This window comes from Tetrao urogallus (genome assembly GCF_951394365.1).
Source record: "Tetrao urogallus genome assembly, chromosome: 8".
Taxonomy (NCBI): domain Eukaryota; kingdom Metazoa; phylum Chordata; class Aves; order Galliformes; family Phasianidae; genus Tetrao; species Tetrao urogallus.
Genome location: NC_136821.1, coordinates 33,242,726 through 33,260,164, shown reverse-complemented (window position 1 = coordinate 33,260,164; position 17,439 = coordinate 33,242,726). Strand labels below are relative to the sequence as shown.

General features: G+C 43.8%; 1 protein-coding gene across 5 annotated transcripts in view; it reads left to right on the top strand.

Moving 5' to 3' along the window:
* Positions 1 to 17,439, top strand: part of IKZF2 (IKAROS family zinc finger 2) — a gene marked incomplete at both ends in the record, with an annotated part of 101,220 nt that overhangs the window by 46,660 nt on the left and 37,121 nt on the right. For 3 of the 5 annotated variants that reach the window (XM_079539379.1, XM_079539383.1, XM_079539381.1), the window contains one exon: positions 9,252 to 9,518. In XM_079539379.1, coding sequence (XP_079395505.1) covers positions 9,252 to 9,518 — 267 coding nt within the window. The remainder of the gene's footprint in view (positions 1 to 9,251; positions 9,519 to 17,439) is intronic. The other 2 variants (XM_079539382.1, XM_079539380.1) reach the window with 1 other exon arrangement.

Below are 17,439 nucleotides of genomic sequence, written 5' to 3'. Positions count from 1 at the left end.
ATAAAAATAAATAATTAAAGGGGAATGAATAGTCATTTAAATATCTTGCTGCTTTAATAACTGGTGTGTTTTAAGCTGTGGGAAGGAGGCAGCGGAGATGCTTACCCCACCCCCTTTTTGTTAGTTTGTTGGGTCTTAAAGAGATTTAGATTCTGAAAGGGGAGGTGAGGGGGGGGGGGGGGAACAGTGGTGAAATGTTTTGTCCTTCAAATTTGGAAAGGATGAGGCACTAAGCCAGATTCTGCCATCCTTATGATGTACCATTGCTGTCTGTTTCTCGGACCAGTCCTTTGATGTACACCTTTAGATGTAGGAGATTTTCGTGCTCTAAGCCCTGCCTTAATGTGAGGCAGTGCTGCTGGGGTCTCAAAGCGTGAGTGGGTTTCTCTGCATCCAGATCCCCAAATCCTGGTCCCCATTGGTATCTGAAACTGGTAAAGAAAAAGATGCAAGTGAAATGCACTTCATTGTCTGTCTCAAGTAAAAATACCTGTCTGAAAGCAGCACCCCGCTGACAGAGCTCAGCATTTAACAAAGGCACTGTTGGCTTTTAAGAGTTTTCATTTAACTTCATGTAGCCATGCTATGGTTATGCAAAACTGTTTTCCCTTTTTCTTCTTAATTGCGGTAGAGCCCAGCGCAGCAATGACTGTGAAATGCTCAGGGAGAGGTGCAGGGGCTCAGGCACTTGCTACGGTCCAGGGCTGCATGTGGTCGTTGCTCTACCGAATTTCACCAGACCATTCCTGTACCCGGGGAGCTGCCCATAGCTTTGCATCAGTCAGCTGCCTCTGAGGGTGCAGACAAGGCAGGCTCAAATAGACAGGTTTCTTTGTTAATCTCCTTTGTACGATTTGGTGACAGAGACGGAATATTTTTCTGACAGGCGCTTATCCTATAATTTTCCATGGGTTGATGAGTCAGGGGAGGTGCCTCCTTTAGAGGAGGAGGAGGACGTGGCTAGGTCAGGTTGCATTAAGATGATTTAAAGTTGGTACAATTAAAGATAAAGACATGCTTTCCTGAAAGCTGTGAATGATCCAAAGGTATAACTTTGCAGTGAAAGCCTTTCACTTACGTAAAATAATGTCTATTGCTTAAAATATAGTGGCAATGCCAGAATATGAAGCAAAGTGCCTGGTCCAGACCCAGGGAAGTCATTCCATATCCTTCAAGGAACTTTGTTGGCTGTATTTTCCAATACAACGCAGATCCCTAATGGAAAGTTCCTTATAAATGAAATAGTTTCTAGTGTTATAATTACTGTCTTTGCGTATGTTGGAAAGCATTTTAGGAAGTCATGCACTTTTTAAGAAGCAGAGATGACAATGAGTGAGCAATGAGGTTTTGGTCACTTTAAGTGGATGTTATAAATCACTTTATTTTTGTTTATAAGAGATGATCCATATATAGCTGTAGTTTGTCAGCATTTTCCATTACAAACTTCTAGTTTTGGGTACCATGCAGAGTGTCTCAGCAGGCTCTTAGAAAATCCACTTAGAGGTAAATGTTGTTATTCAGTGAGTGTATGCTTCTTCTCCCTTATTGGAATTTGAGACGGTTTTAAGCATAAAAATGTGTTCATGGTCTTAATGTTTTAAGAGACAGTATTTTGCAAAGGGGCTGAGCCCGATCTTATTTTCGTTCCTATTTCCATGTTCCAGTGTACTTCAGAAATAATTCTACTGAAGTAAAACAGAGCGGTAACGAGAGAGGAGACTGACTTAGCGTATGTAGTGCACAGTGCTGACTGTAAGAGAATTGCTTTATTTAGATGAGTAAGAGAAGGGGCTGGGAAGACCACCCACATCACCAAACCCTGCCTGCTGCAGGTCACCGTAGCTGCGAAGAGAGAGCTTACGATACAGTGGGGCCCAGGAAAACACTTGCTGCACACCACAGCCCCCCCAAGGCATCCCCTGGCTGCCTGTAACAAGTATAAAGGCAGTGAGACTAAGACGGGAAGCTGCAGTCATCTATGGATGTGGCAGGAGAGCACACAGGCTGACCAAGTTCTGCAGTAAGTTTGCTAAGCGACGTTTGACCAGAAAACATGTTTTGTACAACATAAGGAAAAGGAGAACTTCTGCTGCCTCTTCCCCCATAAAAACAAGCCCAAAAGGAGCAGAACAAACAGACATCCAACAATTTGGCCTTAGGGAAACATGATCTGTGGCTCCAAGCCTAAGAGCTGACTTGGTTTGGGCATCATCGGAAGACACAGCAGCTAGTAGCTGAGCACTGCTGTGTCCTGCTTCTCTCACATGAGGGTCAATTCTGACACTGCATATCAGTGTGGAAGGGTGTGGAGATCAAGAGGCTCTTACTTGCTCCCGAAGACAGTCAGCACAGGCCCTGTATTATGTTAGGCATAATATTTGTTGCACCATAGTTACTTTGGAAGCAGAGAGGAAAAAAGGAGGGGGTGGATGGGTCATCACAAGTGCTTTTGCTACCCTGGGATATGAATACATGACTCTCGCTCATGTAAGTGCAAGTTGCATAAGTGCATTTGTGGGTGAAATTTGGCCTGAGGTTCTTCTGGAGAGGAATCTTGCAACACCGAGCAATCGTCTATCTCCAGTTAGGAGTTCTTTTGCCAGGTAGAGATATGCAGCATGGGTGGCTTCTGGGGAGAAAAGAGTTATGCCTAAGTGCTGGTTATCTGGGGCAAATTGTGGTCCAGATGCTGCCATCCTTCCTTAAACGAAGATGCTCCTTATTCAGTCTCTCAGCCTTTACTCTTCAGCAGTGTTCTCACCTGAATGGGACTCAAAAATCATCAAAATGATCAGAATTTAGTTCTGTGATAGAAATTTCAGGTCCTTTCACTGCATTTGTTGGGATGCAGTGTGGTCTTCCCAGCTGAAGTATTTGTATAAGCATGTGTAGCCATTTCAGCACACAAGTGGCTCTGCAGGTTTTGCTACCGCAGCCCTCATTGCTTGTGCCTGGCAGCAGACAGCTGGACTCAGAGGAGCTGCCTGGCATCTTAAAAGCACGGCTACAGAAAGCACATGGTGACATCAGGGGTGCTGCTCCCCATCAGCCGAAGCTGATCTGAGTTCAGGTGGGGGTATCCCTGTTCTCCCACAGCCCTTCCTTCTTTCTGTAGCTCTCACAGTGGCAAAAATAAGTCTGATCCACCTGAAGCGTGTTGATTTCCTCAGCAGGGCTAGTTTCCAGCCTGAGCAGTTAACCACCCAGTTTCATGAGCACTGGTCCTAATAGAAAGGATTAGCAGTGCAAGGGGTGGGGAGCAGAACGAGTCAACCATAGCTTTTGTTAGCTAAAACCTGGCTGAAGCTCGGCTTAGTGATGCAGACACGTCTTAATTTAAACTAAACTTGGGTGTAGCAGACCTGTTAGCCTACACTTACTGCACGCGACACCTCCAGAAGATATGAAATAATACCGTTTTTTTTTTTTTTTTTTTTTTTTTGGTGCTTTTTTTTTTTTGAGAGTTGAAATTGGTTTCAGGGGTAGCTGGATGGAGCAAAGATTCTTTGATGTGAAAACTAAAAAATTTCAAAGGGTACTTAAATAAGCTGGTGAGTTCTCACTGAATTTCTGGAGTATTAACCAACACCATGTGGCATTCTTGAAGACTGCCATTTGTAGCGTGCAGAAGAAGACTCGGCACAGCCCTTTTAAATCTTGCCTTTCCTTCCTCCTCCTTTCTATTAGTTATAAGCTATTTTGCTCAACTTCACTGTTGTGAATGCTCACAAATGCTGAAGTCAATGTGAAAACATGGTGTCACCATCTAAGATTAATGCTTGAAGCTGAATCTTTGGCAGCTGGTGGCAAATGAATTTGACACCTTGCATCGGGGATGTCCTCCCTGATCAGGCTATTGTCGCTTGTCTCTGGTAATTCCCCTTTCTTTGCAGGTGACATTCACCCACATTTGTTCCATCCAGATACAGCTTCAGTTCTGTCTTAGCCTCCAGAAACCTGCAGTCTACTGAGCAAACGAAACTGAATTCCCTTGGAATTCACCTTCCTAACCCCAAAGTGAAACTGTTTCCATTATGTGTTGTTAGGGCAGCATTGCCCACAGGTGTTACTTAAATGTTTTTCTTTCTCCTGGACATCTTCATTACCTACCCCAAAGGAGATACTGTGCTGCCAGTGCCTCAAGCAGGCCTGGCTTTCTGTCTTCCTCATACAACTTCATCGTATTTCCCATTTGCTTTTTCATATTGCCCTGTTTGCCTGATTCCCGGATGCTGTTTTGCACTGGCAATGAGGTTGCAAAAGAGTGGATTCCTCATTTGGTTCTGCTGCTGCATGACTATTCGCTCCCCTTGTACGTGTATCTTCTTAGAAAGGGAGGTCTGTGCATTTGTGCATCTAATAGCTCACCATTAAAACAAAATTGACCTGAAAAGCTTCATTAATGAGGAGCCAAATTCAAATAGCAGCAAGAAACTCAACGATCAAGTTTTCTATCCACTGAGACCCTTTTATACAGTTCCAGGAGGAGAGTATGTTTAAACATGCATTGAAGTCTCACTACGTTCCTGGAGTGGTGTAAACACCTTCTTTAAGGACCCTTTTCGCTACCAGAGTGCTCCTAGAGCAAACAAGAGTCAGTGCTCATTGTTTTCAGGTTTTGGCATCCCTTCCCTTCAACTTAAAAATCTGTCAGGGCAGAAGAGTTCTCCTGCCTCCCTCCACCCTGCGCTGCTTAATTTTCATTTTCCAAAACACTTGCAGGTTTGCCATCCCAGCTCTTAAAACAAAGTGTATTTTACTCGCTGTTTGGGTGCTTCTAATAGTATAAAGAAGGGATTCCACATCCAAGCACTCCAGTTAAGAACTAGGTAGCCAGGTTCAAAATGGGCCAGAAGTTGAGTCATTTTCTGCTTGTCACATGCTGCCAATTAGCAGTGTCATTAATCACTGCCTAGAAGAAGATGGGCATTGGAACAGTCGGTGTCACTGACCATTGACAAGGTGGTGTGCGGAAGGTCTTGCTGTAGCTGCCAGTTACTGTGCTGCAGCATTGGAACTGAGTCTCATTTCCACAGAAAAGCAGCAATTTCTCTATTTCTTTGTATTCAGGCATGAAGACAGGCCTGTTATCTAGGCTGTAAATAGTGTTCTGGGCAGTGAATCTGTTACAGGCCCTGGGAGAGCTAATGCAGCATCTGCCCTTCTCTGTCCCACGAGCGTGGTCGGGGAACACCTTGTGTCTGTGAACATGCTTCATTGCCTTCGCCCACAGAGCCGCCCCAAGGCTCTTCGGGGGTGGCAGATCTGAATTTTGCCTCCACAAGGCTGAGGATCTGAACCCGGGCCAGAGCTTTGTTTCCTGCTGGTGAGAGGAGAGGAGCTGGGGAGAATGCAAGGGTCAGGCATGCTTTTTCTGCTGCTCCGGGGGCAGCAGGAAGAGGCTGGTGGCTAACCTCCAGCAGGAGACCACAGTCCCTTGGTGACAGCGGCCAGCCTGCTTCTCGAGGCCACAGACCAAAATAAGCAATGACGTGGGACAGCAGACAGTGGAGGAGACGAGAGGCATAGCCCTGCTGCATGCTCCCTGTTGTGTTGGGTAGTAGGACTTTTGTTCTCTAGGGGAGTTGTACTTGAGCTTGTTTGCTTAAGAAAAGATGTTCAGAGCTGTGCCTTACTGCCTGCCTGGCCATCAGATCTTTCAGCGAGACGAGAAAGTGGCTTTGGTTTGACTTGTTTCTCCTAGATCTTACTTCTGTGTGAAGCAGATTTCTATGACAGAGGATGAAACACTAAGAACCATTTTTGAAGTGGATCCTCCAACTTCTGGTGTGCAGCTACAGTAATTTGTGGGTGACGAAAAATATTTGGGTACTGAAGAGTTGCCAAAATATTGTTTAACAGGGAATTGCAGTTTAATTAGCACTTAACGGACATTAGCAATAATTGTTTTCAATTTGACCGCTCAGGGTAAAGTGTGATTCAGGTTCTCTTGGTTGATGCTGTGTGGTCTGCTGGAGATATGCCACTAGCTTCTTGTCCACAGGCAGAAGCTTTTGGGGCTGCTTGTCTCTTTTTGATGAAGATGAGATGTCATCTTCAACTGGGACAAAGTGGAGGGAATTTGTATTAGCTAGAGGCAGAAGATTTGACTCGAAGTTACTGCAGCAAGATGGATTAGAGTTTATCTCTACGATCTCGTTTGCTGTGATTTTTAGGAAAAGTGCCAAAAACTTAAAGGGAAAAAAAAAAAGAGAAAAAGAAAAAAATGTTTCCATTTGCTTATTTATGCTTTGTTTTGGCAAGGAATGAGAAAGCTTGCCACTTTTAGCGAGTGTGTGAACAAGAAAGGCAAGGGAACCTGGGGTGAGGTTTGACGTGGAGATGGTGTAAGATGCAGCTTAGCCATAAACATCCCTCAAATATTTCTTCTCCCTTTGTAGCAGGGTTCATTATGCTTTCTGAGTTTGTGGCTGTAGGTGAAAACAAAGGCAGTCTTATAAAATGAACGTAGTTTCAAAGGCTGGCTGAGAACAGAAAATAAACTGTATGCAATTTAAGCACCCGTTTGTATACAGCCGTGCACCAGTGTGATGTAAGGTAGCAAAGATGACCTGGTTAGCAAAGCCCTTGCAAACTGCTGAGGAGATCCTGCTGCACTGGAGTTCCCCTCCTTGGGGACCTGCGGTTAGTCTTAGCCAAAGGAAACCTTTATACAGTAACAGGAGCTACCCAGGGCTTTTGAGAATGGCAAATACAACACTGTGCATGTGTGTAAGGGTGAGGGAAATTAAGTCATGCAGGCTGTTTACTGCCCTTTATGAAATACCTGGGATACATCAAGAAATGCAGCCTAAATCATATGGGCTTTGTGAGCTCCGTTTGCAGGAGTTTGGGAGCTCTGTGTGTTTTGGAAGGATGAAACCCAGCATTCAGCAGACAGAAACCCTAGGGCAATATAAAGAAAGTGATCTTCCAGTTTTGTAAGCTCTTAAAACCTTGCTTTCATAGGAGTGAGCAGCCAGAGGTCCGCAGACTTCCATGGCAAGTAGTGATGATGTCTTGGTGCTGTCTAGTGATTCCATGTCAGATACGGACAGAGAAATCTGTGAAATTAATGCAAGAAGACAGATAAGATACGACGTTGTCTCTTTCCCTTGTGAGTACATACAAATATGCACAATTGATATGAGGGTTTTTTCGGTTACTTTATGTCTTACCGTGCAAAGGGAATGTATGGTATTGTGGCAGCAATGCAGGATTTTGGGTCAGGAGCTGCCAGTACCACTCCTGGCTCTGCCAGAGCTACTTGTGTGGCCGGGAGTATTAAATCCTGCTCCTGAAGACAGCAAGCTGTTTATTTGAGCTTCGTTTTCAGACTTGCTGAATGCCCCAAAAGGCTGTTCTTACCAGAGGGAACTGCTGTTCCCCAACTCTCAAGTCGGGTTGCCCCTATATCACAAGCACATGCTTTGCTCAGAAGGTGGGAGGAGGACCTGAGCATCTCTGTGCACCATAGGCACAAGGTGAGGCGGCAGTCACCATTTCACACCCAGGGCGCAGGCAGGAGCCGAGTTGCAGCCAAGCTCTCTGTCTGTGCCGTTGTTTCTTTTTTTAACAATAAATACATCTCTGTGGCAACAAAATATCAATTCTCTTCTATAAATGAAGCGCTGAAATATTTTGTAGATGCAGAATTTTGCGATGACAGTGCCTGTGCTGGTGGCAGTCTGCTACGGTCTGTCCGTCCTTGTTCGGGACGGGCTTTGCTGTGATAGTGCTTCCATTCCTGAGCTTCCATTAGTGCCTCGATGAATAGTAGAAGATGCATTTCAACAATTTTACGGTTAAAAAGCAGCATCTTATCGTTTGGTTTCTGGTGCCTTTTCCCATTCATTATGCTTTTGTCTGGCGGTGACGGTCATGGCTTAGAATTGCAACATCAACACTGGTCTCTGAACCGTCTGTTTTCTCTGACCATAAATTTGGGGGAAGGAGAGAAAGGATGAAGAAGGAAGTCAGGGGGTTAGTTCTTCTGATATTGCCAGGGCAGCCCTTGGAAAACGTGCTGACTGGCAGCAAGCAAGACCCAGTTATTTCTGGTTCTCTTGTTCTCTCGTCAGATCTGGAGCGCAAGTCTCCAGCAGGGCTCCAGAGGCACAGCCAGGCCCAGGCCATGCGCCTGCACTCAGATCCTTTGCTGCCATCGGCACTCGTGCTAATGGCCTTAGTGCAGGGGTCAAAGACTGCTGAGATACGAAGGCTGAATCACCTCCTTTTTAAACCCCTCAGCAGGATCAGGTCTTGTGGAAACTGGCATGTGGGCTTGCCTTCTGGCTGACAGTGCGGTCGGAGAGCGTGACTCTGGGAAAGGCCTTGTAGCAGTTTCCACCAGCCGCTGGAACGTGGGTGTCTGGTGATTAAAACACCCCTGCGCTAAGACCCTTGTGTGAAAAAGCTTGATGTGTTCCTTTCCTTCAAAGATTTGCTGAACCCACAAGCAGCTTTACTTACAGATTTGTCCTGTGACCTGAGAATTAAAGAAATCGGTGGTGGGGCCCGTTGGTCTAGCCAGGCAGATAAGAAACATCTCTAAGTGTGCTTATTTTACAGATCTAACTAAACCAGCAGCGTAGGTCTCACTGTTTGCCTTGGCAGTATCCCATTTGCATGAATCAGGATATGGTGGCACAAAAGCACTCGAGGCTCCTCCAGAGCTGACATCCCCTCATCGGGAGACATGCCCGTGCAGGCAGGCTGGTTTGGAGCTTACTAACAGGAGCTCTGCTTCATCAAGTCCCTGCATTTTGAGCAGTCCTGCCTATGAAGTGAGCTCATTTGTGTGAGCTCTGGTGGTGCAGTGTCCTGCCAGTAGAAAAGTTTTGCTGCCCTTCCCAAACTCAGAGCAGGGGGGAAGTAGATGTGTAACGGTGTATTGTACTCATGACTTTGGTCCCTTGAAAGGAAGGGAGCTCCTGTGCTTCGAGTGGAGAAGTGGGAGTTTTTAAGCATGGTACATCTCTGCAGCTTTTGATAGGTCTCTGGATCGCTCCACACCTTAGTTTCTAAGCTCTAAATTAGAAATAGAAAATTGTCTTGAACTGAAATTCAGTTGTAACTGGTGCTGCTGTCACTACCGTGAGGCACTTGTGTTGCTTTGAGCCTCTAACCTGTGCTTTAATGTTGGTAATAGTAGCAGCTTATACTAGCTTTTGGGAACCTAGAAAATACACATTTTAATGTTTTTTGTTTGTTTGTTTGTTGTTGTTTGTTTGTTTATTTTTTTATTTCAGCAAATTCAGTGAAGGTAGAAATGCAAAGTGATGAGGAATCTGACAGGAAGACCTTCTGTCAGGAAGATGAGGTCAGGGTTCTCGATGAAGGAAGCAGCCTGGAAGAGCCCCTCGCTGAGAATAACGAGATGACGGATAACAGAAAGATTCAGGAGCTATCGAGCGAGGGAGGAATCCGGCTTCCGAATGGTAAACTGAAATGTGACGTCTGTGGCATGGTTTGCATTGGGCCCAATGTGCTAATGGTACATAAAAGGAGCCACACTGGTAAGCAGCTGAAAGAAAATCTGATGACTGCCTGTGGCATCTGATGTTGATATTACCTGACAACTGTTCTCTCTTCCCTTTTCATTCACGGGGTAGCAGGAGAGTGGGGAGGGGAAAAGCGGGCTTTGCTGTTTCAGTTCTCCCTCTGCTCCCCGGACTCTGGTGATTCCGTGTTTCTGGCAAGCGTGGTGCTTCCTTGGTGTTCATTTCTAGTTTTTGGTTCTTAAAAATGTGACAGAAGTCTTAAAATCAATCTTTCTACTGACCTTGACTAGGGAGAACATGGAGGGCGTGTGTATGTGATCGTGTGTGTGCATGTGCGAGATTTTTATACTTTAAGGTGAGTCTCAGGGCTTTCCTTCGGAGCTGTTTGTAGGTAGACAAGGCCAGCAGCTCGGGTGTCCCACACCTTCACAAGAGGCTGGGTGTGATGCTGGGTGACTGTGCAAAGCCACGGCAGGCAGGCATTACCTTGTGCTCAGATGCTTATCCTGGTGCTCAGATGGGCTTGCTGCTCATCATGGGACAGCTTCATCGTAGAAATCTCACCTGAACTGTTCTTATGGACTAGTCCTTGTCCTAACAACGTCGATGCCATTTTTTTGTGGCATCTTTCAATCATTACGTTTTCTAATTTATGTCTATTACTGTTAGTGCTACTACTTGGTGGGGACCAAAACGGCTTACTAGCCTTAAGGATTTGAGAATTCAAGAGGTAGACAAAACCTTTGCCATAAAAGAAAGAAGGGGCCACGAGTTCAAAACAAGTTTTGAGAGAGTCTGGACAAATCTGGTAAATGGAGGTACGCAGAGGCTGATCCTTAACTTGCTCAGGGAGGAAGGACAGTTACCTCCATCAGAAAAATAAAGTGGGGGTGGTGCCAGAAGACAATATTGTGGAGTCTTATGGAATCTGTCACACAGAGCCATTGATTCAGAAAAGCTCTTAAGCACACGTTCAAGTTCTGTGAGATTTAAGACGTGTAGCACCTGAACTGCTATGGTATATATTTTTGGCTTAAGGCATATTCTTAAATCTTACTGAGGGTAAGTACAGGTTTCTGTGGAGCCTCAGGGGGTGTTTATTCATACTTTTTTTGAAAAAATTAAACATATCTTGTTGGTTTTTTTTTTTAAATCTCTCTCTGCTATTATTTAGTGGGGTAAGAAGCTCCCATTGTAACTGAGATATCTGACAGGATATAAAAAGAGAAAGTGGAGTTTTAAGGCAGAATAAGAAAAGACTTGGTATAATCCCCCTGTAAACCTGGTAGTTTGCAGTCAAGTAGTGTGCACTTGATGGGAAAGAAATCAATAGAATTTCTGTACAGAGGAATAACAAATATATATTACATAGTTAATGCCCTGTATATAAGCTGTATTGATAATAACTTAAATGTATAATGCAAAGCATTGCAGTATCGTTTATGATGCAGTCATGATTTTAGACAGCTATTACGACAGGGGAAACGCATTAGCTGAAGGAATGAAATCTTGATTAACAATTTGACATGCTATTACTAGAAAAGGGAAAGAGAGCAGAGAATGCAACAGACTGAGTCTCCAGCTTTCAGCTGAAAAGTTTTCACTGGCACTTGCATCTATCTGAGCATATGTATTGTAGGTGCATCAGAGTCCACGTATTTGAACTTGAACAGTTAAATTAGACCTGCTAATTTTAGATTTAGGTGCTTAATTAAATAGTCTATGTTAGCTAGCTCATCTTTTAAATACAGACAAAGCTGCCTTTTTGTTTTAAAGAAAATGTGAATTCAAAACAAATAGGACAAAATCTGCGTAGGTCTGTGTATGGGTGACAACCACTGCACGTGCGTTTATAGGTAGGAGTTACATGGCTAGTAGCTTTTGCCTTCTGGGTAGTGGTGGCTCTGTGTTGAGCTATGTCTCTTCTCCCATCTGAGCAGAAGAATGTGCTGCCTTGAACTGTACAGACATCTTAAGCATGTAGAAGTGCAGCCTGGTGCTCTACTCTCGGTACAGCAGTTGGCAAATTTTGCGGGGGATTTTTTTTCCCCTGCTTTGTTTGTTTGTTTTTTAATACATGCTGCTACTTCACTGTCCACAACAGAAGGAGAAATTTGCTTGGATTTCCACATCCTTGATTTTAAGGAGTATTTTTAACATACTGGTATCTCTCTCCTAAAGTGCAGTACTTGAAAATATATTGCCACTTCCTCAGCAGTTGGGCTGAATGGGCTGGCCCCAGCTCTGGAATGAACCCTGGCCTGTGGGTAGTCTGGTTTTACAGCCCAAGGGAGGATGGTGGAGGGAAGGGAGGTTGTGCCTAGTAAGTGGAAATGGATGATGTTCTTCATCAGGTAACGCGACTGGCATGTAAGTCCTTACCTCTAAAGACAACCTGTGTGTGCCTTGGGAGCTGGATCCTGCCTTACGTTCCTCTTTATCAGCACACAGCCAAAGCATGGTCTGGCCAGTTGTTTGCACTGGCAAAAACTGAAGTCCTTTTCCCTTCCCAAAAACCTGACAGCGTTCTGTGTAAACCACTCAGTGCTGCGGTCATGGCAGAGGTTGTAATTTGCCTGTATGCAGGGACAAAACTGTGGCTTTCCTTACGCTTTGGAACTGAAGCTTTGTGAGAAGCTGTGCCATATGGCTTTGGCTGTTTTGTGCTCATAAAGGGACACAGTTTCCTGCGGGCATTATTCCTCTGCTCTGGAGGAGCAGTTCAGCCAAACATGTCTAGGGATGGGGAGAATATCCTCTCCTGTGGGTAAGGACAGAGCGTTACAGTTGGGTGTCCCAGCTCTCATCCTCATCGAAAGCATCCATTTTCTCTCGTGCTTATGGCCACTCCCTGCCTAGTTAAGAGTTACAGATTTTCCATTTCTCCTTTGCACTTGCATAAAGGACAAGTGACAGTCTGCTCCCTGGCCCCTCCATAGCAGAACTGCTTGTTCGACGCCACAGAACACAGTGTTTCTCTGAAATGCTGGTAATTTAGGTGAAACGTTTGTGCAATCTGCACAGCCATCACGAGAAAGGCCTTTCTATTTATTTGTCATCACTGACAGAAAAGAAATGTTCGATATGAGAATTAATAGTTGTTGCACTCTGTACTTTAGTGAGCTGGCTAGCCCTGATCCCTTCCTCACATGCCACATGCTTATGTCCAAAAAATAGCATGTGTCAGCATAGGTTTGATTTATTTTCCTCCTTCTCTATCTTCTTTTGGTCAGAATCTCATGTTCCCACACCAAGTGCCCCAGGTTGCAGCATCTTTATCAGAGTTTTTTGTTGCTGCTGGAGGTAACGAGTCACATAACATTGCCACTGGATATGCCAGGGGCTGTGCTTGGGGACGCTGAGGAAAGGGGAGAGGAAGAAGATGAGGTCAACAATCCAATTTGTCTGAGCTAATGAAAAGGGATGCCGACGATTTCTCACCTCTTCAGATTTTCTGCTAGCGGGCCTGAATTAAAATGTCCTCAGCCCTCATTTTGTGCGAAGCAGAAACTATTTACTGCTACAGCCGTGCAGTGGCCATGCTCAGTGAGCTCCACACCTCTCACTTGCGCTGTGAATAGTGATTTTTCCCCACAGTAACTTCCAGTGCTTTTCCAGTCCGCTATTGGGTTTGGAAGCACTACATATTTCTAAGACAGGATTGGAGTAGTCTTCATTGCTTTAAGATCTGGGAGGGTTAGACACCCAGAGGTAAAGAGTTTGTGCTGACACAGCCAGACCTCAAGCCGCAGCTTTGGGGAGCAATGCAGCAGCACAGAGCTCATGCCACCCTTCAGCTGGGACCGCTGCTGTGTTGTTTTCAGCCTTTTTGGAGTGCTAGCCACAGAAGGGTTTCAGATCTTTCCCCGCTCTCCATGTGCATTGCAGTACCATCAAGTCAGTAAATTGAGATAAGGTAAGCACCAGTGAGGAAAACCTTCAGTTCTGCTGTCACAAGCGTGGCCTTGTAACTGAGCATCTGCAGCATTGGAACTATGAATTTATTATTTTGGGGAGGGCAGAGTTGAGGTTTTTGGGGCACTACTACTGGATGAGGAAATCCTAGTCATGCTGCTCCGTATAAAAGACTTCTCTGCCTAAAGCAGCTAACGAGGAACAAATCTAAACAAATGGTCATATTAACACACAACAATTAACTCCCTTGAACTGCCTAATTCTTCTAGTACAAGAGTTTAATTGGCTTTAATTTGTTATTTGTAGCCTACTGCAGGCTACCTCTTGGAATAAGAATCATCTGGCAACGAATCAAAAGTCATAGGGCCAAATTTCAGAGAGTGATATTTTCTACTTAAGTTCCTAAATGAATCATCTGACTTCTCTGAAAGTGTCATTTTGTACTTAAGCGTAAGGAAGAAGCCCGTAGATGTTTGAAATTTTTGAAATGGCTTTCTGCATAAGGATATGTCTGACTTGCAGTACTTGCTAAACGCATTTGGTTTTGGCCTGTTCACAGAAAGAATTTTTCACTTTTCAGAATATGGTCATAAATTTGTGTATAGAGGACACTTGGAAATCACCCAGAATTTCCCAGAAGTTTTTCCATAGAGATTTGCCACTACTGTTTTAACTTGGAAGAGGGTTTTTCTTAACAACAACAACAAAAAAAAAACCAACACAAAAACAAAGCACAGTAAAATCACGGATGGCAAGTGAGGTGCAGCTTGTTGAGCGGTGAATAGAACAGTAAGTATATAAACATGGTAGTCCCCAGAATAACAGACGTGGGACTGGAGCCAAGTCTGGTGCTCTGTATTTCATTGGGATGAAGGCATGTTGCATCTCATTGCCTGCCAGTGTGTTAGCAGCGCTGCTAAGATTTCATCTGGGACGGAGCAGGATCAGAGCGGTTGTAAAAGTGTTTCTTCTCACCCGAGTGGTAACAAAAAGCCTACTGTCGAAGGGTGCAAATCAGTACTGTCAGTATGAAGAATGACTTTCTCGCTGGCAGCAGGAGCGTAGTGATTTGACAGTAAGTAGTTAAAGTAATAATAATCCTGTTTTAGAAGAACCAAAGTTATCCTTTGTGTATCAAAAATATGTGCCAAATAGGAATGGCTGAGGTCTTTGATATATATTTAACCAGAACAGATGCTAAATGTAGTCCCATTGGACCTGGATTTTATGTTTATAAAGACTCTTTCCTGGCTTTCTCTAGCATTCTGAAGAGGCTTTAAAACCTGTGCTTTTTTTAAAGAAAAAAAAAAAAAAAGGAATTAAAGCACTCAGAGGAAGGGACTTGAATGGTGCTCTGAAAGTAAGCAGGCCTTGCTTTTACCAAGAAGTGTGTTAGTTTGTGAGCTGCTCCTTCTGCTTTTAAAGGGACAGAAGCTTTCAGACCAGGCTTATGAAGTGCGTTTGGTCAGGAGGTCTGTGGGCACAGGGCATTAAAACCAACACCAGATCTAGGGAAATGGGGGGTGGGGGGTCCCCTTTCCCAAATTTTACATTTAAAGGTTTTAAGCTGTAGAAAACACAGCGGAAAGCAATTGATTCCAAGTGGAAGGAGTTGGATTTTGCTGTCTTAGGAGAGATACTTATTTATTCACGTTTATTTTGACAGCCACTTGTGACAGTCTCATTAAAAGTGTTAGAACAGCTTTGGACACGCTCTGTCCCTGCTTACATTTCTGTTTTGATACAGAAAATGTCACTGATGTATTTTGCAGGGGTACAGAATTCAGAGAAGGCCAACTCATAGCGAAACTCCTGCGCAGCACTTCCGTGCTGAGGCGGTAAAGGAGAATTGTTGTACAGGGAAGCGTCCAATTAAGTAGAAAATGGAGTCGGTTTGCTCTTTGAAATAACAATTGGCATATATGTGGTAAAGTATTCCTGCTGTTTATAGCAGTTAATCAGCTATTTTGGCTGGTTTCGGGCTGTGTCAGCTAGAAAGCACTCATAGCTTTTGCTCTGAAGGGTCCAGTGAGGTGCTGTATATTAAAGATACTCGTGAAAGGACCACATCGTGTTAACAAACCCAACTCTGTTGGTCCACGTGGCTTTCCAGCTCGGTATTTGTTTACACAACAGCAAGTTATGTTGTGTGCTTTAGACACTAGTGTAACTAAAGAGAAGTCATATTTCAGTGTTCTTTTTCATGGAGAAGAGATAGCTATAATGGATGCGTTTTAACCAACGAACTCTGGTGCGTCTGCAGTGTTTTACTGTAATTTAGAGTAAATACTTGAAATTACACTTGTTAATCAATAGTTTATATAGGTATAAAATGATCTAAGAAACAAAACCTCAGGCTTTGGGTGTTTTTGTTTTGTTGGGGCTGGGGGTTGTGTTTTTTTTTCTTAATTATCAGTGCTGTTCCCTGACACAAGCTGTTCTTAAGCCTTTAGAAAGGTAATACTTGGCAGCTCTGGCTCACCTTGCCCTGTCCACTCCTGAAGTAGCTTTAGATAATTAAATTCTCCATGCTGCAGAACAGGGCTCTGACTTAAGGTCTTAAATCTGGAGCTGAAGAGAAACATCTTTTTTGTTTGGTTTGCTGTTTTCTCCCTCTCTCCACCGAGTCTTTTTTTAGTTGCTAAGGTTGGAAGGCTTTTTTGCCCTGCTTTGGCTTTAAAAGAGAGAAAAGATGTAATATTTAGCAGTACATAAGAAGTATTTGCAGTCACACAGTTTCCAGTATTAAAAAGCTAAAAGCTCATGTAGTCACACATTTCAGTACCTGTCCTTTTTATGAATTCCTATTTTAATAAATCAGCACAAGTTAATAGAATCAGAAGGCAAATGCATAGCTTTAAATGGTGAAACACACACCCTGCTTATAATTGTCCATTGCCTCCCATCTAATCTATTGCAGTGGTCTCTGGTTTCTATGTGTCTGTGCTGCGCTCACCCCAAAAGACATGAGAATATTTTAAACACAGGAACTGCCATGTAGAGAGGGAATGTATTTAGGTAAAGACTCTTCAGGAGTGAAGTAGAGCAGCCCAAGCCAGTGTCAGACAGGTTATCCCATGTATCGTGCAGCACCTGTGGGCTCATGGGGCTGCAGAATGGGAGCTGCACTCGCTCCCAAGTGCTCTGGCTGTGCAAACCAGCACGGTGTAGAGACCAGATTTCTATTGTCTGATGCTGGGATTGTAAATCTACCTAGATCTGGTGTGATAATTCTTTACAAAGGATACACTTCAGTTACTATTAGCTGAATCTTAGAATACAGCATAGTTATTATTAGTGGATGGTTAATTGTTCATAAATGAAATTAATCATAGCTCCAAAGAACTACTTTTCATAGAAGCATAAGGGAAGTGAATAAGGATGTCAGGGATGTTACTTCATTGTTAGTAGTACTTCAGCATTACTGTTGTCCAAAACCTACTAGCAGAAGACAGCGGGAGAAATAACAGGGAGAGCAGTCTTCTCAAGGCACTGAAGTGATAAAGAAGAGGTTGGTTTGCTACTGTCTCAAGTGGGCATCAAATAGCAGAGTTTATAGAAAAACAGAAAAATCTTATTACTTAGTTTCTACTTTTTTGGGGGGCAGCTTTCTATTGCATGTTTGTGCCTCAGATTAATTGTACTAGATTTAAAAGCTGCTACTCAATAGCATGAACGTGACTAAAATTAATTGTCATCCCAAAAGCCTGCAGTTTAATCAAGAAGCAGGAAATACGTGATTGGACAAAACTATAAGAAACAGATCAAAGTAGTTACTCAGCATTAAAACTAGTAGGAAAAGATGAATTCCTTCTGGATTAAAGTAGTCTGTTGAAAGTAAAATGTGCTCTTGTAGCAGATTCTGTACGTGGCAAGAAAGGAACAGGCTATTGGTGACTTTGTGAAGCATGTCGTCTTTGCCACTGAGCTGAAGTACAGTGATTACTTGAATTCCTGACTGAAGGCTTCGAACGTGTCCTCAGCGGCCTGTTTACTGGGGAATAATACCTGCTCACATGTG